We start from the raw sequence: 27,550 nt of genomic DNA on the forward strand, positions 1-27,550 counted from the left end.
AGACAGGCATTATGTTTATCCCACAAAGATTCATTTCAGTTAATTTAAGTTGAATCATTAAGCATTACAATTTTGGCAGCTGCCAGGAAGGATGACAAAAAAGCAGCCATCACAATTATTCAAGGACATGCTCTGAAGTATTCAGAGTAGTCAGTACAATATACCAACTACATAGCATTATTTTGTGTTGGGTTTCAATAACAATAAGTTCTTCCTGAATCCAGAATTAGAGGACTAACTGCTAGCTTTTGTCTCACCAAAATGTTAATGCCAATTGTATGTCACATAGAACTAAGCCATTAAAAAAGCAATGCTTCACAGTGAATAAGTTTGAGACTTAAGAAAGCATAAATAATCATAAATGAAATATTCTAGAGCATTAGAAAATGAGTCTTTCACAGTCACCAAATAGAGAAAACTTTAAATTTTCTAGACCAACAATATTTTTCAGGTCTTTTTTTCTAACTTGGCTCTGAGGTGATTTTGGGGGGGGGGGGACTGATCAAATAGATAACTCTCTAGGCTAAATGTTTTAAGCAATATAACTGGAATGAACTTTTACAGGAGAACTGAATTATACAAGTCAGAAAACCTACCTATTCCATTAATTAGTTTTGTGACTCTAGACAAACCAAAAAGCCTCTCCCAGTCTCAGTTTTCTTTATCAGTAAGCCCTAGGTACTTGACCCCATGACTCTCAGAGGCTTTTGGAAATAGTGAAAAGAGTATTGTTGGGCTTTGATTCAGTTCAGTCAGACCTGGGCTTCAATCTAGACACTGACATGTTATAAGATTTTGGGAAAATCATTTAACTTACCTGAGTCTCTGTTTCTTCTTCTAGAAAATGAGATTTTAATATTAGAGAAGGAAACTATGAAATTATCTAGCCTAATCCTCTCATATTACAAGGAGTAAACTTGAAGCAAGGGAACTCTAGGCAGAGAGAAAAATATATTGTTATCTAGACAAATAATATAATCCTTTTCTATATTCTTAGAATCATTTTCTGTATTGGCCTTGTACTGACAAGGCCCCTATTAGTAGGGAATATATCTAACAATGACCCTGCCTCAATTAACAAGACCCATGCCAAACAGACACTGTGTTAAAACTGGTAATCTTTAAAATCATTAATCCTTCTCCATTCTACCTTATGCTAACAAAGACTACAACTCCTAGCTAAACTGGTGCCTCCAAGTTAGGCTACCATAAATTCTGTGAGACTTAAATACCTTATGCTAACAAAGACTCAAACTGGTACCTCCAAGATAAGACACTATAAATTCTTTAAGGTTCCTAGCTACAGTTTTAACCATGAATTAAAGATAACCTGTCCAGACATGGTAGGGACACTACCATATCCGTTAAAGCCTCTCCTTTATCCTAGTACTACCCTTAATTCCTTCCTCAATCTCAGCCAACACAGACAGCATACCAGGATGTCTTTAAAGCTATACCCAGGGGCAGCTTGGGGGTACAGTGAATAGAGTAACAGTCCTGGAATCAAAAGGACCTGAGTTCAAATCCTACCTCAGACACGTAATAATTACCTAGCTGTGTGACCTTGGGCAAGTCATTTAACCCCATTGCCTTGCCCCCCCCCCAAAAAAATCTCTCCCCTTCTTCTCTGTCATACTGTTCTCATCAGTCAAGTTGTGAATATGTAGGCTCCCTGCTATCTTTTCTTAAACTTTGTTCTGCTTCTTCAGCTATCTTCCTAGCCTTTCTTTACCTTGTAGACTTCTTAAAAGACTGTGAATTTATCATTTACCCTTCATTAAAGTTAAGGTCTTGCTCTCTTGTCAGAGAGCTGTGTGATTTCTTCACTAATAAAGAAACCCCCCGCCAGTGGTCTTTGCCAGCCCCTGACCCCAGGGACCTATTGTTGGACAACTAATGTGAGCCAGAGTTATTTAAGAACAAAAGAAGGAAGGAAGGAAGGAAGGAAGGAAGGAAGGAAGGAAGGAAGGAAGGGAGCAAGGGAGCAAGGGAGCAAGGGAATGAAAGGAAGAAGGGAAGGAGGGGAGGAAGGGAAGGAAAGAAGGAAGGCAAGAGAGTCAGAAGGAAGGTGGAAAGAAAGGAAGGAGGGAGGAGGGTGAGAGGGAGGGAAGCAAGGAAGAAAGAAAAGAAGCAAGAACAGAAGGAAGGAAAGATGCTATGTTACCCAATTGGAAGATAATGAATTGAAAACATCTTGATCATATGTCAAATCAAATGCCATTTTTCTAATAGAATCATGGAATTGTAGAACAGATATAGTCATCCTCAAATTCAGGATTCTAATTTTATAGCTGAAGAAATCTAGGTCTATCTAGAAAGGGAAGTGACTTAGCAAGATTACATAACTGATATGTGATAGAACAAAGCTCAGACTAGTGTGTGAATCTCACTACAATTCACTAAAAATTAGAAAATAGAAAATGAATCTTTTACTGCCTCTCTCTCTGGGAAATATTTGTCTACCTTTCAAAGGTCAAAGTCAGAAATAAGTTGTACTGTATTTCCTCATGTATAAGACACACCTTACTTTTGGGACCCAAAATTTGAAAAAAAAAATGTATTACATAAAGTTATTGAACTCAAGTTTTATTCCTCATGAAATTCAAGGAACTTCTTCTCTTAGCTTTCAGGAATCTTTTGGGCAAGTCTGGTGCATGGATGAATGCTTAGTGCATTCCATTTCATGAACCTGAAACACCAATTGTGTCCTCCTTTGAAACAATAACTTATTTTTCATCAGCAACTCTTGTCTCATGCTGAACCATCTTTGTGGACACAGGGATTCCACTTGCCCTTTGCTCTTCAATTCCCCTCTCTAACTCAGACCATTTGACTGATTTGCCTCTCATGGCCTTTTTCTGCCCTGGCATTTTCAGTTGGGTTTCTTCTTCCTTTGGCCTGTCTTGGATTGTTCTCCCAGTTGGAGGTGGACCAAACTTACATTCAGCAGCATGATTTCCATTCGCTTTTGCAAACTAGATCACTTTGAACTTGAATTTAGTACTGTATGAAAATCTTTTCTGAGCCATTTCTGGGCAGAATGTGGCAAAACATAACCTAATATACAGGTAACAAATGTGAAACAATGAATGCAAAGACAACAAGGATGGAAAAAAGTGAGAAATGCAAGTTAAAACCACTGTATAACATGTTCCCAGTTTTTAGACCCAAAATTTTTTGAAAAAGGGTACATCTTATACATGGGGAAATATAGTTAACATAATTTTCCAAGTGGTATGTGAATATATAACACCAAATAATATTTGAATCATCTTCATCTACCATTTCATTATTCATTAGATTTATTTTACCTCACACCAAACTTACAAAATAGGTTAAAGTTTATCTCTAATGTCAACTAGACTTCTTGTTCTCAACCTTGCCCCACTCTTTATACTTTGCTTGCTAACCCACAGTTCCCCCAAGTCTTGATACAGGCATCAGGTCCTTCCTATCAGATCACCAAGGAAGGTGATCTGAGTCAATAATTCATGTCATGATGTGACTAACAATGTTACCTCTTTCTAAAAAAAAATGTCATGAGGAAACTGTTTCAGGGAAGTGTTCAGGGATACTAAAATTTCAGGCACCAAAGAAATTTTGTCCTAATTTTGTAGGACAATTAAGATTCCAACTCCTGTCACCTGATTAAATCTAATTTTCTTCCTTTTGGGCTACAGTACTTTGCTCAAATGTGAGGCTCAAATTAGAGAAAGTTTGCAATATATTTGTGAACTCAAAGGACACTGCATATAAATGATAGATTTAGAGTTGAATTGTTTTCCAGTTGTCTGACTCTTTGTGACCCCATTTGGGGTTTTCTTGGCAAAGATACTGGAGTGATTTGCCATTTCTTTCTCCAGATCATTTTACAGGTGAGGAACTGAGACAAACAGGGTTAAGTGACTAGCCCAGGCTCACAAAGCTGGTTAAGTATGAGAGGTCTGATTTAAGTTCAGGTTTTCTTAGAAGCCTAATTGATAGCTATTATTATGTAAGTCTAGGTTATTATCATGTCAATAGTCTCTTACAATTTAAAATTCTTAAAATTGACTTTCCAAGTATATTCCAAGAATGCACAAAGGTGTACCAGTCACCATATGCTCCCCATACTTTCCTTCTCTTTGCTTTTGCTCACACCATTTCTTATAAGTGAAACAATCCCTTCCCTCAGTTGAATTCCATCAAACACAAATGGACCATTTTCTAGGAAGCCTTTCCTGCTTCTCACAGTTTATAAAAATCTTTTTCCATCTTAGATTTCACATAGACCTGAATTTATATGTCTCTAATGGTTTAAGCATATAATTTTTATATTGTTATTACAGATCAGAGTATCCCAAATCTTAGCACAGTGCCCTATATCTTAGAAATGAAAATGTCAATGCTGAGGATATCATAGATCAAAGTGTGCATGTATGTCTCTATATAAAAACATACATACAATATATGTGTTTATATATACATACTTATATACATCATCTATAAGTACTAATTCATTACTGTAGAACCAATAATAGGAAATATGGAAGAAGTTTAAAGATTATGAAGTAATTTTAACATTTGATTTTTGGAAACAAATTGTATTCCAAAATGACATGACATATACTTTTGGGCTTTTTTTTTAATTCAGATGCTCAATGAATAAATATAACCATGTTGATCACCTAAAAAGAAGAAAGAATCATAGGTCCAAAGTAACTGAAATACAGCAATGATTACTGGATTTTTTTTTTAAGGAAGCTAATAGGCAACAACAACAACAACAAAAAGATCTTGCATAGTTTGTTTTTTTCTTTAGTCACAAAATCCATACCTTATAGTTAATGAGGCATAATCATCTTCTAGATAAAAGCTTCTAGACAAAATAAGCCCTTTTCTCCAATGACTAAAAGTCTTTTAAATAGTGTTTGTCCTTAATTCCCAAAGAAGACCATATCAGGGAAGTAATCCCATGACATGCATGTGAACTGGATTTGAGTGAGCAATACTGTGTTGTCACCAGCCTCAATTTCTTCTATGTAGCCTTCTGGGTCCAGTGACCAGGTATGAAATGGGATGATTGGAAATAGTTCTAGATCTGAGGCAATTGGGGTTAAGCGACTTACCTAGGGTCATACAGTTAGTGTCTGATATGAGATTTGAACTCAGGTCTTCCTGACTTCAGGGTCAGCACTATAATCATGGAGCCATCTAGCTATAAATCATTATCAACTTGTTTTAAACACTCTAATATATAGAAAACACTGTATTAAGAAAGCAATGGACATCTTAAAAAAATTAAATGGGGGCGGCTAGGTGGTACAGTGGATAAAGCACCTGCCTTGGAGTCAAGAGTACCTGTGTTCAAATCTGGTCTCAGACACTTGATAATTACCTAGCTATGTGGCCTTGGGCAAGCCACTTAACCCCATTTGCCTTGCAAAAGCCTTAAAAAAAAGAAATTAAATGATTCCATTCCATTAAAAATGATTCTGGATGTGGCGGCTAGGTGGCATAATGGATAAAGCACTGGCCTTGGAGTCAGGAGTACCTGGGTTCAAATCCGGTCTCAGACACTTAATAATTACCTAGCTATGTGGCTTTGGACATGCCACTTAACCCTGTTTGCCTTGGAAAAACCTAAGGAAAAAAATGATTCTGGGAAAAGAAACATTCCTACAGGGTAAGGACTTAGAATGAGAGACCAAATTTAAATTTCTGGTCATAGTCAATCAACTCTGGAATATGGCATAAGTAAATATAATATGTGAGGAGGGAATTGCTGTCTACCTCAATAAGAGCTACTCTGGAGATAGATAGATAGATAGATAGATAGATAGATAGATAGATAGATAGATAGATAGATATAAAATTTAAGCAGAATGATCACAAAGTAGAGGAAGCACTAAATGTTATTTTATCTGAAAAAAAAAGACCTGAGAGTTTTAGAGGAATATTCAGTATGAGTAACAGTTGATATTAGCAAATAAGAAAGTCAATGTGTTGTTGTAATGAAAGCATTAAGAGATACAAAGTGTCCAGGATAAGAACTTTACTCTTTATTAATCAGATCTTTCTAAAATATTATATATAAATTGGGGCAATATATTTTGGGAAATATATTGATAGAATTCAAGATTAATCTAATGCTAGAAGGTCGGGGGACAAATACTTGTCAAAAGACCTACCCTTTCCTATGAAATGGTTTGGGGTTATTTTGACATGCTCATACTCCCTTAGAATGTCAAATTGAAGGAACTGCAAAGGAATAATGAGATTTTGTAGGAATAGCACATGATAAAACCTAGAGGGGAAATTGTTAGACCTTTAGTTCCTAAATTTCTATTTCTAACTTTGTTTCCTTTTCTGATATAGTTCTCAAAAAGGGATTTTTAATGTAAAATAGATTAGTGGCCAAGGTATATTATGTGTGTGAATGCCTGTATGCATACATATGTCTATGTTTCTACACATATATAGAAGTGCACATTCATTTTTGCCTAAAACCTTAGAGAAGAGATTCCAAGAGTAGAGTCTTATCAGCATCATGGTTACCTTGTGGGTAATGCTAATCTTGGACATTGGTCATATAGAGGGAGATTTTCTCACTTGTGCTTCTTAGAAAACAAAGACTCTCAACAGATTGTCCCTCTTCAGTTCAAAGACAAAGTCAGGTCCATGAATCCATGAAGTATGTATGTCTAACGGGTGTGGGGAGGAAGTTGAGTGGGTGGTTCAGGGGCAGAAGGGGAGGAGAAGAAATGTTTCTTTATTTGCTCTATATTTGTTCATGGATTACTGTGAGAACTTGGTATTTGATTCATTTTCTGTGACAGTAAATTAAATGTTGTCTTACACAGATAACCATAGTACACACTAAATGTTTGTGTCTAATATGGCCATCAGATGTAGGCTACTCCCATAGGGAATACTTCAAGGAAACCTGTTGCCCACATTTAGGTATAAGCTATATTTTAGGAGTTTCCCTTGAGGCAAAATTTCCAAGGGCAATGAGTCAAAAAGAGGAACTGAGCCTGTGAGGTTCAAGAGTCAAAATCTAACTCAGAGTGTGAAAGACTAGTGTCTTTTGGAATCCCCTAGACCACAGGTCACAGAATGAAAGAATTGGATACACCAAAGACTTGGGGTGGATATGACAATTTTCTTTAAAATTTGAAGGAATGTTGTATCTAATAAATCTAATATCTAATTCTTAAGAGAAGTTAGTTATTTTGCTTGACTTCTGAGAGCAGAATTAGAAGAAACAAGAAAGCTGCAAAAAGGCCAGTTTAGCCTTGAATTAAGAAACAATTTCCTAACTCTTAGAACTAAGCAGAAGTGAAATGAATTGTTTCCAGAGGTGGTGGTTTCCTCTTACTAAACATCTTCACAAAAGGCTAAATGATCAGTTATTCATGATAGCAGAAGGAAAGCACTAAAAGGTATGACAGGTCATTAACTGTATTTTAAATGTCTATAATACATTTTATATATTACAAATACATCTTTTAAATATATTTTGTGATATATTATTTCCATGATAATTTGTAGTGGCTCTGAGAAAGATTAAATTAAAAAATGACATCTAGAATTGGATATGTATATAGCTTTTTAAATGAAGGCTGGTTTTACAAAGCCTAATTAATATGTGTTCAAGGTATTGTAGTGATTTTTATCTTACATTGTCCTGATGTGGGTGGGTGATAGGGTGGTGAGAACATGACTAGATGAAGAGAAAATGTCACTGCAAGGAAGATTCCTGTAGCTCCTAGAAATGTTCTGTCGGTTTCATTGTTGTTTTTTCTCGCTACCCCCCATCCCAATCTAAGCACTTAAAAATGAAGAAAGAGAAATAAAACATAACAAACCCCAGCTGTCTATAGGACACATGTTTATGTCAGTCATCAGACTCATGATCTATTGTAGCAATAAATCAAAGGAACTACACAAGCTGAGTAATTTATTACAGCAGTCTCTCGGCAGGGGGAGGCTTACAGGAATGGGAATTCCAGACATGAACCTTTCATCATCAGCTTTATTTATTTTCTCTATTTAAGTGTGATACAAGAAGACAGTAAAGGAGGGACTGAAGTGTCAAATAAGAATCTCTTCAGATGATCTTATGGATAAAAGATCTTAAAAATCATTTCAATAAATTGTTTTATTAATTTTGTAGTTTTAGTAAAATACTGTCAACATATTTAATTTTCTTAAGCTTGAATTCTATTCATATTATGTTTCTCAATAGGATCTATCCTGAATGACAATTTTCCAGAGAATAGTCATCCTTTGGCTAATAAATTATTAGACTTATTGTTTACTTTAATGAATTGTTTCCTGGATATTCATTCTTTTGGAATTTTGAAACTATATATTTTGATCTGCTTTGCCATACTAGAAAAGCATTTTTAGTATATTAAATCTGAAGAAATAAACTGGGTTAGACAAATACAGCAATTACTACCTAAGACAAGGGTCTTCACCTGCTTGATCATCTAGCTTGAGTTTGTCAGATGCATATCAGCTACTTCCATTACTCACCCCTCTCCCCTTCTCTCAGGTCATGGGTAAGCAAAACACAAAATCAAATTGAGCAAGTAGTAGACATTTGCTCCAACATAGGGCATTCAAAATTTGTAGATCTACCAGGTAAATCTTCAAGATTCATAAGATCTTGGTCTAAAGGCTTAAACAACTATTAACATGATTTCCTAAAGAAAGTAGATTGAGTGTAACCAACTCCTAAATCCTCTTTCATCATCTTAGAGTGGATTCCTCTATCATTCATAATTCATTTACTTTACATGAAACAAATCTTGATTTTGTTTTCAAGTTCATGCCAATAACAAATGCTTTTTACTTAAATCACAATTTTTTTTTACTTAAATCAATGTGCTGAATTTAGCAACTTATTGAGGTAACCTCTCATCATTCATAATATATAATCATAAGAAAACACTTGATTAATCATGAACTTTCCAGGTACAATTTTCAACTTAAAGAATATTTATTTACATCTTGATGGGGATTGAGAATGAATAAAAATGAGGCTAGACCTATAATTTTCAGTGATGTAGATTTTAACTTGCTTTATTTTTTTTAAGAGAATGGATTCTTAACCTGCTTTAAATCCACAAACTTGCTTTTAATACACACACACACACACACACACACACACACACACACACACACACACATATATATTCAATCTCCATGTAATTAGCTATTACTTTCAATCCCATGTACTTTATTTTGTGCATTAAAACCATTTCTCTGAAAAAGGTGGCAACCTTTATGGAGAACCTCTTAAAGAATATAGTAAAAAGAATAATAAAAGATAAGGTCTGGATATATTGGTGTATATATATATATTTAAGGAAGGAATATTTACATATTGATCAGATAGCAGATCTTTAGAAGTATTGAAGATGAAAAGCATATATTTTAGAGAGTTACTGGGCCACTGAAAGGCTAAATGCCTCTCCAAGCATTCAATAGTTATGGTTTATAAGTGTTAGAGGCAGATCTTCAGTCCTGGTCTTCTGCAAGACCCAGCCTAACATCATTTGTTTCATGCTGCCTTTCAGTATATTGATGAGATTTAGGAGCTAAGACAACTCACTAAACATAATGGTTAATAAAATAGTCTAGATTAGGCTTTCTTTGATTTTTTCCTTTAATTTTCAACTTGTACGACTAAACACAAGGGGCTGAGACTCATTTGAGTGTGATTTTATGTAGCACCTCTAAAATATAATCAACTCCATTTGAAAGTTGCTTAGACAATTGTCTTGGGGATTTATGGCAAAGTTTATGGCCTGTTGAACTTCCTGAAGATAAAATGTAAATACTAATGTACTAATGCTAAGGAACCTTGGTTCCATTAGAAGGATTGCTTTACTTCTTGGGTGATAGGGCATGATTCTGATCTGATTCCATCAATTTAAACATGACCAACCATGGTATTAATTCATTAATTACTGTCTCTGAGCATCTGAATATCTGAGCATCTGAAATATAGATTGACTGAGATCACCATATAATCTATATGTCAATGACTATCATATTATGAGATATCATAGAATATATGCATGGAGTCTATTTATGGAAACCATGTAATGTAAAGATACTTGAAATTACAAAGAAATATAATAAGAACTATTAAATCACCTAATACCCTGATAGCTGCTTCTACTTTATGATAATTAAAGCTTTTTCTGAGTTTTAAATTTTTTCTTTCTTCTTTAAAGACTATCTTATTATAGGACATTCACCCCAAAAAACAAAAAGAATTATTCATTTTCCCCATTCCATTCACCACTCTAAAGAAATATAGGACAGCTTGGTATGTGTGCCTGGGAATTTACTCTGAAAATAGTCCTGTTCTAGGTTTCCAGAAGAAGGATGCTAGAGGTAATGACGAAAAGAAATTGCAATTCTTTGGAAACTTGGACAATAGCTTTTCTTGGGGAATTTTTGTTCTGGGAATAGCAGATACTTTGGAAAAAAAATTATTCTTACTCCTGGGGTACCTGATGGGAGAAAGGCTATAATCATATCGCTGTTGCTTTACTCCCATTACTATTTCACTTATCAAGATTTAAAAGAAGTATCTGATTAACTGTAGAATAATTTAAAACTACTGAAAAAATTTCGTCCCTTACTTTTCTCTCCATTTCTTTCCCCTCACCCCATGTCTGTCTCTGTCTGTCTTTCTCTCTTTGTGCCTCCACTGTCTCTATGTCTTGAGCCTTTGTTTGTCTTTCTCTCTCTCTGTCTGTCTTTCCATTTCTCTTTCCCACCTCCAAATAACTATTACACAAGAGAAATCTGAAAACAATGTGGGTAATTCTCATCATTATAATATCAAGGAAGAGATATAACACAGGTTAACTTCGTGCTATAAAATAATCTCAGCCAATTATTATATTTTCATCAATAGAAGTCAGATACTAACTCAATAGATGTACATTTTACTGATACTGTATTCTACAACAAAAGAACCTAATAAAACTGAGTTAGATGGAAAACATTAAGCACATGAATGAGCTTGTTAAATTCCAATTATAACAGGTAGAATAAATGCAATAGGAAAAAAAGCAACTCTTTCTGAATCCTATTTTAAGAGCTAGACTGTGCAAATGCAACTTGTTTTCTTCCTCATCATTTGACTAGGAATGAATAGCAAAGAATAGCAAATGAATAGTCTGGCTCTGAAGTTATTGAAACACAATACCTATGGGATCTTAGATTCATACTTCTCCCTAAAAACCAATTGCCTAAAACATACCATATTTTTTATAGGCTAGGAAGACCTAGACCCCAGTTTCATCACTGAACTTTCCAGGAAAATAAGCAGTTTGCTGTGACAATTATCAGTACTAGTTTTCAGGGAAATGTGTACTAAGATACAATACTAAATCTCTCTAATACTACAAGATATGAAACCAGGAGAATTGACCTAGTGAGCTAAAGGTCTGTCTTCAGCCCAGAGAAAATTCTTCACCATATATGTGTTGAATGCACACTTTTCTACTCTTGTATTAAAAAACATGAGAAAAGGTTTGAAGAATATATCTGTTTTTGATTTTGTAAAGATAATGAGGGGCAAAACAAATAATTCAAGGAGAAAGAGAGGACAAAAAAAGGTTATAGGAAAATAGAGAGGAACCAAAAGGAGGAGAAAGAGACTGAAATGGGGAAAGGTGTGTCAGGAAAGAATGAGCATGATATGTTGATCTAAACTCTTGGAGCTGGACTTTCTGAGGAAGAAGCAATGAATGAAAAAGACACTGAGCATAGTCAAAAACCTAAGTTCAAATCACAAATCTAACAATTATTAGATATTGAAATGTGGAAAAGTCACTTACTTACATTGAGTCTCGGTTTCTTCCCATATAAAATGGAGATATTATTATACTACTTAATTTATGAGCTTATTATGAGGAAAATATTTTGTTACCATCAATATGTTCTATAAATGTGCATTATTATAATCCTGTGTCCAAATGATAGTTGTTAGAATATGCAAAAAAACCAAAAAAACTCCACAAAAATAAATCAGTAACTGACTCCCTCCTAGAAGTGCCAGGAAAAATAGTCAAAGATGCTCAAGAATATAGAAAGGAATTCTTATAGCTCTGACTATACTTATTGGCATTAGAGCTATTTTCCTTGAATGCACATTAAGAATGCAATCTCTGATGGAGAATTTGGTTAGAGAACCATCAGATCCAACAACTGCACCTTTTCCTAATGATTCATTAAAGTTTCAGGAAAACAAACAAACAAAACTGAAAGAATTTTTTATGACTTTATTAGAAAGTACATGAAAGATTTAGATGTAAGAAAAGAGCAATTATTAAAAAATATATTTCTCGTTCTGGTAAAAAGAAAGGTTCAGAATGATTTTGGGACATAACAGTTGTCTATGTTGTGGAAGCATATTGTTTTGGAAAATATTTTGTTTGATGGGTTTTGGCTTAAAATACTAGAATAATGCATTCTTGACTGACTTTGTAGTCCATCTCAATGGTTTGAAAGAATATCATACACTTAACTATAGGATAAAGAGTGCTCTAAATTGATACTGAAGGGGAAAGAAAAAAAAAACAACCAAACAAATCATAAACATAGATATCCTAGAAAACATATGATATACAAAGATAAGAGCTAAATACTATGCCTTAATTCATATAAGAAAATAGCTAAGATCAAGACAGGGAACAACATTTGTGTCTTTAGATACATTTTTACCCCACCCAGGGTGTAGACACAGAAACTAGGCTGAGATTTTAAATGATGAATTATATAGGACTTCAAAGGAAATAACAATACTAGGCAAAGAGGGGTTTATAAAAGGAATGTAGCATTAGGTAAATATAATGTTCAAAGTAAGCAGAATTTGTGGGCATGAGTCAGGAAAGGTGAAAATAAAGATATGCCAAATGTCTGAAAACTGTGAAAATAGAGTCTATTTGAGTGATGAGAAAATGAGGAAAAAAGAATAGCCTTATCAAAACATATCACCTACTATAGGGTAAGATGGAGGGAATGGATGGTGAATTCCTGATACATATCACAAAATGGACCTATAGCAGGTACTTAGAAATGAAAACAGGTTTAAGGTACCTAAATATCTATGGAGAGATTCATTCCAGTAAATATCTGACAAATTCTCTATTTCTTTGTACAGTTTTCTCTCTCAGAATTTTTACCATAAAAACTCTATGATTGTTATTTATAATCCTAACTAACAAGGAGGACAAATTGTATTTGTATAGTCTGACTTTTAAACAAGGAGATAAAGTTTAAAAAAATAGGAAAGTAGGGAGACTGTGACCATGACATTTATATTAGCCCAAAAGAATGAAATGATGGGACTTTTAGCAGACTTGAGAAGACTCAGCTTCAAAAAGTTCAAAGAAAAGTTGGGTATGTTTCTATGCCAATCAATTATCAAAGGAAAATGACTTGGGAGGCTCTCAAAAAAAGAAAACAAATGCTAACAATATGATCAAGACCATTTATTGATCCATAGTTTGCTAGAACTGAAAGTAATCTTAGAAATAATTTAATCCAGATTTATACATTTCAACAGTAACAGCAGCTACAAAAACAATAACTGAGTCCCCCAGAAAATAAGTGCTTTATTAAAGGTTGCAGGGAAGAGCTGGGACCCCAAACCAGACCTAGTTCATTGTTCTTTCCCAGTAAGGTTTTATAAGGAATCTATAATTAGACAAAAGGTAGAAGAAGGGGCACATTATTAAGAGAAAAGCTTACTAAGAAGGGCATAAAAGTGGTGGTTTTTTTGGTTTGTTTTTAGATCTCTCAAAAAAAAAAGAATAATTAGGACAGCTTCGGGGCCCAGGAGAAATAATACAATATTATTTTATAGGCTATTGTGAAGATAACAATATAATAATAATATAGCTAAAATTTACATGGCATTTTAAGGTTTGCGAAATGCTTTACAAATATCTCAATTTAACAGATAAGAAAACTGAGGCAGACGGAGGTTAAGGGAGTTGTCCAAGGTCACACAGGTACTAAAGCTCTTAAGTTTGGATTTGAATTCAGATCTTCAAGACCCACAGATGGAGTGGATCAAGATCAGTCTTGGGTACATGATGTTAGATTTCTAGTACTAGGTTCTTTCCTTAGCCATGTTCTTTTCACTATTTTCAATCAATGACTTGGAATAAGGATTCATGATATTAACAAAAATGCAGATGACAAAGTTAAGAAGGATATATAATAAGATGAATAGAAAAAAGTCAGAATCTTAAAAATAATCTCAAAAAGGGCAGAATATGAAAAAAACTTAGAGATTTTAGTTGATTCAATAACATAACATGGTTTTTAGGAAGGAAACCATCTTAGCCAGAATTGATAGATACATGCTAACCATAAAAATACAAAGATGACTATGTTCAGGAATTTTCTCAAGATAGAAGGGAAACAGAGAAAGGCAACCAGTATGATTATGAACTTCAAAGTATCTTCATGAAGTCATATGATAAAAAGTAAAGGATCTAGGAATATTTAGCATGGAAACAGAAAGAGCAAGGGAATATTTGATAACTATCTTCAAATATTTTGAACTTCGCTATGTAGAGAATTTAGTAGAGTCATTCTTTGTGGTTAATCCATAAACAGAACAAAGAGCACTAATGTACAAATTACAGGAATAGATCCTAGTTCGATACAATAATAATAATAATAATAATAATAATAATAATAATGAGAAAGATTTAAAAATAATAGAATGGACCCTGTCATTTTTCTCATAAGCCATCTAGTAAGTTGTTGCTCAATGAAGGGGTCTGAGAGAACAGGACACCATTCTGTCCAGATTGCTGAAGACAACTCAGCTAAATATACAGACCTAAGAACTATAGCATACCTTTGTGAAGTCCGCTCAAGACCTCTGTAAAGAAAATTCTTTAATAAACTTCATTAGGAAACATGAGATGTCTATAGAGATGGTTCTTCCACAGTTATGTATAACTTATTTTGAAATCTATCATTTATAGAGCATCTAATGAATGTGAAAAAATATTCAAGTGCTTTCAAAGAACCTTTGAAGAACAAATTTGTTATCATTATCATTATTAATATTTTGTAAAATTTTTTGCCTTATATGTTGAAACAAAGGAAATATTATACAATAATCACTTTTTTAAAAAGCCCAAAGAATGCTTTAAAAATAATAATCACACACACAAACACACACACACACACACACAATTTGATTTCTCAAAATACCATTATATTACTACTCTATCTTTTAATGTCAGTTATATTAAATTTCAGAATAGAGCAGGAAAAATAGCATAAAGGATACCATGAGAGAAACAAAAGATCCCTGCTTAAATATTGACAGTAATACCAGATAGATAAAGTGTATTATTTAACTAAAGAATGATTCTTGGAGAATATTGTGAGGGTAAACTTGAATAATCAGTTTTATCATAAGGAGGACAAATATTTAAACTTTCCCTTTTTTTCCAATTAACCTAAAAGATGGCTGGGAACATAGATTACCTTTAAATAAATCCAAGGCAGTCAACAAAAATAACAAACAAGAAAAAAAATTAACTGTTTTTTTCTAAAAGGGGGAGGGGGCTTTCCCCCCTTCCCAACAGGACAAAATATTTAAAAAAAGAAACCCCCAAAATTTGCTCCATTTTTTCTTTGCTTTCCTACTGACCTAATTCCAACAAGCACACAATATCAATGGACCCACACTTTTCAAGTTACACTTATGTTATTGGAGTTGGAAAGAGTCCACCCATCTGGAATATTCTTCCATTTCTTTATAGAGCCCCTTAAATATCCCCTATGCTTCAAAACAATATTATCATGCCCCAGGGATATAAAGGTGGTCCACATTTTCCCACTGAATCCCTGACTAACTACCTTAGAGAAAATGGCTTATGTTGGGATCTGGAAAGATTATTCTAATGTATGAAAGCTATACTACACAAATACAAAGGTACACAAGGTACAAAAGATTTTTTAAAGTTCAGAAGCAATAAATGGGATGGTTAGGCATTCTTTTCCTTTTAATATTAAAGCTGGTCACAATTTTCCATTTATAGATAAACTATTATTTATTTGAATAATCAGAGAGTCGCAGCAGAAGTCTGGGATAGGAAATAAGAAAAACAGTGACCTATTTTTCCGACTTAATGCCAGAAAAGCTTTCAAATTCAGTTTTGTAATATCACCAAAGAATGCCCTTGAATATATTAGAATATGGTTTATCCTTAATGCAGCAATCTCAATGAAATTTTTACTATACTTTTTAACAGTAGAAAACAAAATTAGCCTTTGCTAGAAGTGGGAAGATGGGTGGGATTGCAGAGAATTAGCAATGATGTTTCTAGTCTTAAGGTTCCATTATTTCCTAGTAGATAATTATAATTACTACTTAGTAAGTAATTATTACATCCATTATGTGTCTAGAACTAAGCTTGGCACTATGGTGGATAGAAATATATTCACTATATAAAATACAGTACCTGCCCTCTAGGAGCTTGTGTTTTATTGTAAAAGACATTAACACAAATAATTTTTAAAAATGTAAGCATGGTAAAATTATTCTAAATTAAGAAAAAAACACTTAATTTTGAATCAAAAGACATGGCTTCAAATCCTGCCTCTGTAATTTATTGTCTATATGAACTTTGGAAAGTTACTTTGTTTCTTTAGACAGTTCTCACCAGGAAAAAGAGGGCTTTGGACAATATGGTGTATCTAAGGGCCCTCCAGTTTCAAAACTATTACCCTATAAACATAAAAACTAAAAAAAGGAATTGTTTAAGACTATGAGTACCCTATTTTTGAAGCTATTCTGGCAGAGATTCTGTAGACAGGTTAAGGGAGAAGTATGACGGGTCAACTGGAGCCCAGTCACAAGAATTGTTAAATGGGCAGTAAATTTACATCTACATCTCAGAAATTTGGAAATTTTTCAAGTGTTGATTGTCTAGACTTAAGGATAGAAAAAATATTTATAAAGTAGATTAACTTAGCAATATGCCCAGCATATTTTTTTTCTTTTTCAGTATTCATTAAACATACACTTTAGGACTAAATAAACTAATTCAGTTAATGTTTCTAAGGTTCTGAAACATTTCACTGGTCTTCTGATGGAAAAATATGCTAGATATCAAGGATGGTACAAAGAGTAATAGAATATAATTCTTTTTGACAAATAATTATAGACTAAAAATATTTAAAACAAGATAGAAAGACAACAAGGAGGTTAGCATCTATGTGGGGGGAGGGGTTGATGATGGAGCAAGATATAAGAAAACTGAACAGGCAGCAAGGGGAAGAAATCATTAAGGACTTTAAAAGACAAAGAGTTTCATATTTGATCCTGCAGTTAATAAGGATGCTTTAGAGTTTGGAGTTAATTGAATGATGGGAAATTAGAAGTAGTTGGTATGGTCTGAACTGGAATTTTTGAAGATTGTTTTGACAGCTAAGTAGAGAATGGGCTGGTGTAAAGAGAGACCAATCAGAATTAATTACAAAGGAAGACCAATAAGAAAAGTTATTTCATTTGTCCATGTGAACCAGAACCAAGGTTCTGAACCATGGTTGGTGACTGTGACAGCGGAGAGAAGGAGGTGCACATAAGTGATATAAAGGATATGGAATTTAGCAACTTATTTCATGTGTGGGGATAAGAGCTGAAGCAAAAACAGAAAGTGAGGAACTGGTTATAATACTTAAGTTGTTGACTAGGTAACTGGGAACTACCCTCAATAAATATGACAGAAAAAGAGGGTACATTTTTAGGGAAAGAAAATGAGTTTTGATTTGGACGTGTTGAATTTAAGCAGTCTAGGAAATCCTGTTCAAGGTTTCCAATACATATAAGAATAAAAGTAATACCTCTACTGTTAAATGATCAAAACATATGAAGAGAAAATTTTTCAGTGAAGAAATCATAACATAACAAATATTGGAGAGGATGTGGAAAAATTGAGACAACTTAATTCACTGTTGGTAGAACTGTGAATTCAACTATTTTTAAGAACATCTGGAATTATGACCAAAAACTTATCAAACTTCCTTTACCCATCAATACCACTACTGGGTCTATTTCTCAAGATCAGGGGAAAAGGAAAAAAAACTTCATGTTCTAAAATATTTATATCATCTCTCTCTGCGGTAGCAAAAAACTAGAATTTGTGAGGCTCTTGATTAACTGGAGAATGGATGAACAGATTGTGGTCTATGATTGTGCTAGAATTCTATCATATTCTAAGCAATGATGAGTTTGATCATCTTAGAAAAATGGATAGACTTGCACAAAATAATGAAGAATGAAATGAGAAGAACCAAGAGAATGTTGTATAGAGTAACAACAATATTGTTTTAAGAACAACTTTGGGGGACTGAGTCCAAATACCCAAATGAACTACAAAGAACATATGAAGAAAGACTGCATCTAGAGAAAAAACTGATGAATAAATGTATAGAAATAGCCTTACACATACAGACATATACACATAACATATATAATATATGTATGTATGTATGTATGTTTATTTATATTTATGGGTACATAGGGAAGCTGGATGGCACAGAGCACCAAATCAAAAGGATCTTAGTTCAAATTTGGCTTCTGACATTTACTAGCTGTGTTAACTTGGACAAGGCACTTAACCTTGATTGTCTTATATCCAGAATCATCTCCAGTCTTCCTGGATCATATCTGGACACTAGATCCAGGTGGCATAGAAGGAGAAAGAAAAGACATAATCATTAGTAAGTTCATCACTTAGGGATTGATTAGGGAAGTATAAAAAGATTGCTTTGCCACAGTGAGTGTTTGGTTGAGATTGTGTTACATAAATCTGTAGTGAGCCCAGTCAGAACAATTTTGTGGTTTTCCCTAGCTTCATTTGGTTGCACATGAGTAAGAACAAAAGCAGCAGACAGTGGGAGTGGCTTGTAAAGGCAACATCAACCATATATTAAGGGATTAATGGACTTGAGAAAAGAGGACAGTACAGAGTTGAAACAGAGAAAAAGAGGTCAAGGTGACAAAGGAAGCAGGTTATAGCTAGGGCAGGGCTAATGATATGAGAAGATTTAAAGGTCACAAATAGGATGAAGAACATGTCTAGGGGTAGTGAGGTCAAAAAACAAGGTGGCATGACAATAAACTATAATCTGATAAGGAAATTTCAGAATTTGTGAATAAAGAAGTATAACAATTTAAGGGGATGGCAAGATCAAGGGAATGATTTCTATTGCATGATTGAAATGGGATGAACAAGTAGATTATGGGAAAGAAGTAAACTGAGGAACTGGAGAAATCTATGAGCTCCTCAGAATAAAGACTATAAATGAATTAATAAAATATACAAGATTATAAATTATATCTAAATATAGTTACATACCATACATATATACATATGTAAGTATATGTATATATAAATACATTACAACATAGATATATTTATATTTATAACTTAATATATCATAATTTTATTTATATAATAATTTCTTTACATATCAGCTAAACCTATTTTTATTCATAACTATATATCATCTATAACCCTAACTATATTCATTCTATATTCTTTATTCCAAATATATATTTATTATCTTTATTCTATATATATCTAGATCTAGTCATAGAGATGGCTTCAGCTTTGCTTTTCACATCATATCAGATCCCTCAGTTGCTTTTGTGATTGGAGGAGAAAGGACAGAACAAAACATTTCCAAAAGCCTCCCTTTATGGAAGGCTCAACATGTCTATCATCTCCTCATTTGCCACCAGATATACTGTTTAACTTCAATAACATCATCTTCATCATGCCCCTCCCCCCCATTTTTTGTTCTTTCAGCTTCCTTTCGTGAATTGTCTTCCTAATTATGTTGTAAACTCCTGAGGACAGGGATTGCAATTTTTTAGTATTTGTAATAATAATAATTATTATTATTATTGGCATATAGCACACTGGCCCATAGCAGGTATTTTAAAATGCTGATTATATTGTATCTAGTTCACAGAACCTAGGTTAAGAACCCCTGACCTCCAGACACTTAATAATTACCTAGCTGTGTGGCCTTGGGCAAGCCACTTAACCCCATTTGCCTTGCAAAAAAACCTAAAAAAAAAGAACCCCTGACCTCAGTTATCCCAATATTCTGCTAATTAATCTTTCCAACTCTTGCCTAAGCTCAATATTTATCAAAAGTATTTAGCTCACTCTTGGCTACTACTACCTTTAGTTCTTCATATCAAAGATGACCACACCTACCATCCAGAGGTTTGGAGGTATGAGTTGTGAAATTATGTTTCTTATAGTGAAACTCTTCCACCCAAGGATCTGACTGATAGGAAACTACTGCAGGAGTCTCTTGGACTTAAATGGTTTTAATTCCTCCCTTATCAGGGAGGCAACATTAGCACATCAGCAATACTAGGCAAGTACTAGCCTATGCTGTGTGATGATAATAATCGACATTAGTACATACTAACTTGTCACTGAATGAGTTAATCATCAGTATGTTCTTCCCGTTGAGACCTTCTATCTTTGAGTTATGATAGTAAGAACAATGATGATATCTGATCCTGGGCTCACTGGACAAGGATGTTTTCCAAGGTGTGGGCCAGTAGGGGTAATACAAATGTTTATTCCTTTCCATTATTTTCCCTTTCCTCATCTGACATTTATGTACATAGCAACAAAAGATTTGTTGATTAAATACAAGTCTTGAAGAAAGTATTATTCCCTTCTCCTGGCATCCAAAGCATTCCATAGACTATTTCCAATGTATTTCCCCAGCACTTAGAACAATGCCTAGATAGACTAGATGCCTAATAACTATTTAATGACAATTGTCCAGTCTTACCTGATATCATTCCCTTTCTAAATTTTACATCCCTATAAAACTAAATAAGTATATATTTCCTGTTCCTATCCTGGCCTCTTCAATCTTCAAACCTTTATGTCATTCCCCTATGCCTGGAATGAAATTCATAGCCACAACCTCAGTCTCCAATTTGTAAAATTCATTTTTCCCCCTTAAAGTTCTATCTGAAGTATGATTCTACCCATGAAATTTTTCTGGGCTCCCAATGACAGGCATACAAAAAATGTGGGTATAGCATCCCAGAAAGCTTTTGGAAACTAAACTATTTTTATTGACTGCCTTCTCCTCAGCAAACTATTCAAAGTAAGGGGAAGAATCAGTGGGAATTCTCTCCCAGGTTATGCTGACACACCAAACCTAACAAGTCTATACATACTTCTGCTTCCATCTTAGGTGAAAATGATGTGCATTATTTGAAATTTCTCAGAGCACTGTGAATTGACCATCTCTTTGCATTTATCACAAATTTCCATTAAAATATTATTTTAGATAGATAGATCAGATAGACAGGCAGGAAGAGCAACAGACAGTCATAATATTTTGTAATCCAAATTGCCTTCTATATAGAAATAATATAATGAATGTTTGGAAAATAGATTTGAAAAGAACCGAACAATTTCATATGTCTTATAGCAGTAAAAAACAAAACAAAAAAACCTCCTATATTCCTATGAAAAGTACTGCATTATCTGGACATTTTAGTAAATGTTCCATCATGCCTTTTTTAAAAAAAAGTCTTGAATTTTTATCATTAATTTTAATTAAGTTCAATTCAACAAATGTTTACTGACCATTCTAGAAAACAATGCATTCCATATGACTAATGTAGAAAGAGCAAAATAAAGAATTAAATAAATCTGAAGCCCTATATATTCATTAAATAGTAAAGAGTAGTAAGTAAAGGAAGAAAGACTAATGAACTCCTGGAAACAGTTCTCTTATGTCAAAAATTTGAATATATTTCTAGTCTGGGGAGATTTCATTTTCTTTACCCAAGTTGCTCAAGTTGAAAGATGAATTTCCAATTTGGATTTCATTAAAATAAAATGTTAGGAGTTAGAGTTGGAATAGAATTCCCCTTTCCACAGCATATATGAAAGCTTGGGCTATTGGGAGCTATAAAATCTTGGAATCTCTCTTGCCCCACATTAATATCATTCATATAATCAAACATTTGGAATTTTAATATAAATGTGTCATTTCCCTATTTCCCTAAGTTATATGGACCTTAAATAACTAAGGTAGGATCAATAAGAGAGTTAGTGAGTTAATCAGAACTAAAATTTGATACAATAGTGACTTTCCAAAATAGACATTTAGAAAGAATTTTAGAAAGAATAATCAGTTAAGAATTACCTCTTAAGTCCCTGATTGTTCGAAATCTATGATCAATCCTTTATAATTCAGACTTTTTTCAAGTTTCTAAATTATCATTCAATTAAAATGTAGCAGGTGTGAAAAAATGACTAAGACTATTTGCATTCAGTGTAAATTGCAACATTTTTATTTTTCCTTGAAAAGAAAATGAACTACTTATGGCAAATCTAAACAATATATAAAATTAAATTGAAACATGACCATAAGAAGCACAGAAAGTATTAAGCTCTTCCTAAGCAAAGAACATCAATGAATTCTTACATGAATGAAGTAACACTGAACTAAAGACCAATTTGTAAACCATTTAAAATCAGTTCAGAAGGAAATATCTATAATCTAAGTGAACTTCTGTGTAAATTGCTGTCATTGCCTCATCTGGATTCAATTGGCTATGCTCCCTTCAAGTGATGAACTTGCTAAAAATAAATAGAAAAGGGGAAGAAATAGGCAAAGAACATTTTCTTTTTTTTCTTAAATTTTTTGCAAGACAATGGGGTTAAGTGACTTGTTCAAGATCACACAGCTAGATAATTATTAAATATCTGAGATCAGAATGTGGACTCAGATCTTCCTGGCTCCAGGGACAATGCTCTATCTACACTGTGCCATCTAGCTGCTCCATGGTAAAAAATATTTTCAAAATAGTTTGTTTTCAGAGAAGAATATAAACGTTCGATTGTGTGTTAGAATTCAATTTGTAAAGGTGTAACATCACTTAGTTTTTAGGTTGTTTACTTTAAAATCAATATACCTGAAATTCGTATATTATATATCAAAATAATGTTATCAGGGATGTATGGAGGCAAGTTGTGAGTCATTTGGAATCTGGAGAAATCTGTTTATTTTATTAAATCAAATTGATCTCAGGAAAATTCTTACTTTCAGCAGTAAATTGCAACATTCAGTTGTGTAGAGGGGATTTGGAGATAATTACTTTTTATTTTTAAAAATGAAAGAATGGGAAAGATCACCACAAAAATATAACTGCAGTCAATTGAAGTTGCTGAAGATTTTCCTTTAAATTAAATCAAAATTTTTCTCATTAAAAAAAGAGGGGAAGCTAGGTGGCACAGTGGATAGAGCACTGGCCTTGGAGTCAGGAGCAACTCAGTTCAAATTTGACCTCAAACAATAATTACTTAGTTGTGTGACCTTGGGCAAGTCACTGAACCCATTGCCTCAAAAACAACCCTTAGAAATTTTGGACAAACCCCAAAATTGTATGAATACAATTATAAAGTATGCCTCAGACAAATAAAGTCAGATCTAAATAATTGAAAAATGTCAATCGCTCATGATTAGGTTGAGCTAATAAAAATGAAAATTCTACTCAAATTAAATTACTTATTCAGTGTCTTACCAATCAAACTACCAAATAATTATTTTACCAGGCTAGAAAAAATAGTAACAAAATTCATCTGGAGCAACAAAAGGTGAAGAATAATAACAAGGGAACTGATGAAAAAAAATGTAAAGGAAGGTGGCCTAGCTCTACCAGATCTAAAACTATACTATAAAGTGGCAGTCATCAAAACTGACTGGTACTGTTAAGAAATAGAGTAATGGATTAGTGGATTAGGATAGCTTCAAAAGAAACCTCAGTAAATGACTACAGCAATCTACTGTTTGACAAACGCAAAGACATTAGCTTCTGGGATAAGAACTTAGCATTTGACAAAAGTTATTGGGAAAACTGTAAAATAGTATGGCAAAAATTAGACATAGATCTACTTCTCACATCCTATATCAAAATCAAGTCAAAAATGGGTATAGGATTTAGACATAAAGGGTGACACCACAGATAAATGAATAGACCAAGAAATTATCTATCAGATCTATGGAAAGGGGACAAATTTATGACCAATCAAGAAATAGAGTATATTATAAACTGCAAAAGAATGATTTTGACTATATTAAATTAAAAAGGTTTTACACTAATAAAATCAATGCTGCCAAAATAGGAAGGAAAGGAGAAAGCTGGGAAATGATCTTCACAACTAGGAGTTCTGATAAAGGTCTCATTTCTAAAACATATAGAGAATTGCATCAAATTTATAAGGTTGCAAGTCATTCCTCAATTGATAAATGGTCAAAGGATATGAATAGACAGTTTTCAAATGAAGATATTTAAGCTATATATATATATATAAAATCATATGAAAAATACTCCAAATCATTATTGATTAGAGAAATGCAAATTAAAACAACAATGAGGTATCATCTCAAACCTATTAGATTAAGCAACATGAGAAAAAGGGAATATGATCAACATTGGAGGGGTTGTGGGAGGATTGGGACATTAATGCATTGCTGGGGGAGTTTTGAATGGATCCAACCATGCTGTAGAGCAATATAGAACTACACCCAAGGAGTAATAAAGCTGTTCATACCCTTTGATCCAGCAATTTCAATTCTAGGCCTATATCCTAAAGAAGAAATCCTAAAAAATGGGACATTTTCTAAAAAAATTTATATTTAAGTGAAAAATTTCTATTAAGAATAAGTATTAGGCCATAGATTACAAAGATGAAATTTCCGCTACTAACAAAAGTGAGCACCTTCTCTCTGATTTATATATAGTCTTACTAAGTTGTTTTGTGCATTGAAAAGGTGAAAAGACTTCAGTTAGAACGTACCAGGCTTTTTGAAATATGTCTTCCTGATTCTAAATCCAGTTCTCTATGTACTACTCAAACTCCTATTCATCAATTTTAAAAAGTATCATTCACTAGGAAGTCTGAGTTAATTAAATCATTATTGCTGAACCTAAGTCCTTTCAAGTATCAACAGATAGGAGGTTATCAGAAGTTGTCATCCCCTTAGAATTGACAACACAAGGCACTATCCATCTCCAGTCTCTATGTATTAAAAAAGATGAACCACTAATTAAAAATCAGGAAAGAGCAATACATTTCAACTATCTAATATGCTGTAGACTATGTTTATTCTAATTTTAATGAATTCAACTCGCAAACATTTATTAAGAACCTAATTATGTACAAGACAGAGCACATATGAGCTGACTCCAAGAATCAAACTGAAGAACCAAACTTTGTTATTTCTCTCCATTAGGGATGCTAGTGAAAAAAGAAGATAATAGAGTCTGGATGTTGTCACTAAAGTAGGGAATAAGAACTTCTTATTGGGTCTAGGGGGACACTTTGTTAATGTCTCTTTGTTCTAAATGAAAAGATGAAGCATGATTTCTACTTCTTCCTCTTTTAAATAACATTCACATTTATTTCTGTGGTCATACAGAAGCAAAATCAAATCACCACCACATTTGACTGCATAATATTTTGATCTCAAACAAATTCATCTTTTTTAAATAAATCAGGTTACATCAAAAAAAGAGGAGTAAAGGATTTATTTGCTCAAAAATGTTTACAGCTGCTATTTTTGTGGAGGCTAAGAATTGGAAATTAAGGGAATACCCATCAATCAAGGAATGGCTAAACAAACTGTGGAATATGAATGTAATGAAATATTGAGAATGACAATAATAAATAAACAAATGGCAATGGATGATCTGCTAAAATCCTAGAAAGACTTACGTAAACTGATGCAAAGGGAAGAAAATAGAATCAGGATAATGTTATATATAGTATTCTCAATATTATTCAACGAAGAACTGTGAATTACAGCTAGCCTCAGCAATATAATGGTCCAAGAAAATCTAAAGGATGAAGCATACTATCCTCTGCTTCTAGAGAAAGAACTGATACTGTTTGAATATAGCCTGAAACATGCTATTTTCCACTTTTTCATTCTTCCTATGCAAAATGACTGTTACAGAAATGTTCTATATAATTATATATAAATATAATATTTACCTGATTGCTTGCTGTCTTAGGGAGGGGGGAGGGGAAGAGGGAAGAACAGAATTTGGAATTGGAAACTTTTTTTAAGAATGCTAAAAATTGTTTTAACATATAATTGGGGAAAATAAAATATATAATTTAAAAATAAAACAGCATATCCATATCAGTTCTGTTCTAAAGACAATGAATTATACTTTAATAAGTTATCTATCATTCCATAAGAGAAAAAAATTTTAATTATAAAAACATAAATGAATCACATTATGTATTACATAATGATTGAAATTTGTAGACTCATTTCCCCCACATCTGTGGATAAACTATTTTATTTCATTTCTTTAAAACTCTTGTGTTAAATTGTACTTACCAATCCATTAAGCATTTTTTCCCAATAAAACACATTTATTCTATGGTAACATTTTCCATTTCAAAAAGTCAAATTTATTATACTTCAAAGAATAGCTTGTGATATTCAGGAAACATCTCTAGAGCACAAATACAAATACTCAAATGGTAATAGAAATCAGCCAACAAGTAACCGCTTCAGACTTCATTTTTGTTTGTTTTTTTTTTTCCTTTCTCAATTTGTTTGATATGATTGATTTAAACTTCTTTGGACATCATATATTCCTTTTTTAAGTAGAGAAGTATAAGTATTTAAATGTACCATTTCAAAATCCACATTAAAAAAATAATTTAACTCACATATCTCTTGGATCCATCATATTCACATCTTTCGATTTTGCCAAGGCTACCATCTGAGAAGTACAATTTTTCTGCACTGTGATCAATGGTGAGTCCATTTGGAGTAAGAATGTCTGTGCTGACAACAACTTGGGCATTTTTTCCTTTGAGTGTAGATCGCATTATACTTGGATGCTGCTCATTCCAGTTGGTCCAAAACATTAAACTATATTTTAAATAGAAAAATATATAAATGTTTGTTTTATTTATAGAAGAAATATAAAACCAAACTTTTTAAAAGAAGTAAAATAATGGATCCCCATTTTAGGTAATTCTGTTACAATTTTTAAATAATACTTAGAGAAATATTTCCTAGAGTCTTAAAATGAATGTTGGAAATTTTTCTAAGAAATATTTTCTACAAATAGGAATTTAATTGAATGAATCTGTATGATGTAATATGGAGTTTAATACTTACGGTGGGTGGGGGGTGGAATTGTACTATTAAGTTCCCTCTGAACTAAGTGCACCAAAAAACCAAAAAGTCCTGTTCTCACATGATAGTATCATACTATTCAGTAGATCTTGAACAAATATTTCCCTTACCTGTATAATACTGTTTAATCCATTTGCCGAGTTCATAGTTTAGACTCTTGAAAGTTCTATCCTACATCTAAATCCTTAGAGTTTCACTTTAATACTGGTGCTATATTTAGTCCAAGTTTACAGAAACTATGCATTCTGATATTTGACTATATACTATTCATTAA

At 33.1% G+C, this 27,550-nt stretch overlaps 1 protein-coding gene across 4 annotated transcripts in view; it reads right to left on the reverse strand.

Annotated features, from left to right (window-relative positions):
- The window catches only part of LRP1B (LDL receptor related protein 1B), a 2,479,914-nt gene that overhangs the window by 433,195 nt on the left and 2,019,169 nt on the right, over positions 1 to 27,550 (reverse strand). For all 4 annotated transcript variants that reach the window (XM_074215080.1, XM_074215079.1, XM_074215078.1 and 1 more), the window contains exon 43: positions 26,802 to 27,006. In XM_074215080.1, coding sequence (XP_074071181.1) covers positions 26,802 to 27,006 — 205 coding nt within the window. The remainder of the gene's footprint in view (positions 1 to 26,801; positions 27,007 to 27,550) is intronic.

Source organism: Macrotis lagotis, chromosome 1, assembly GCF_037893015.1.
Source record: "Macrotis lagotis isolate mMagLag1 chromosome 1, bilby.v1.9.chrom.fasta, whole genome shotgun sequence".
Taxonomy (NCBI): Eukaryota; Metazoa; Chordata; class Mammalia; order Peramelemorphia; family Peramelidae; genus Macrotis; species Macrotis lagotis.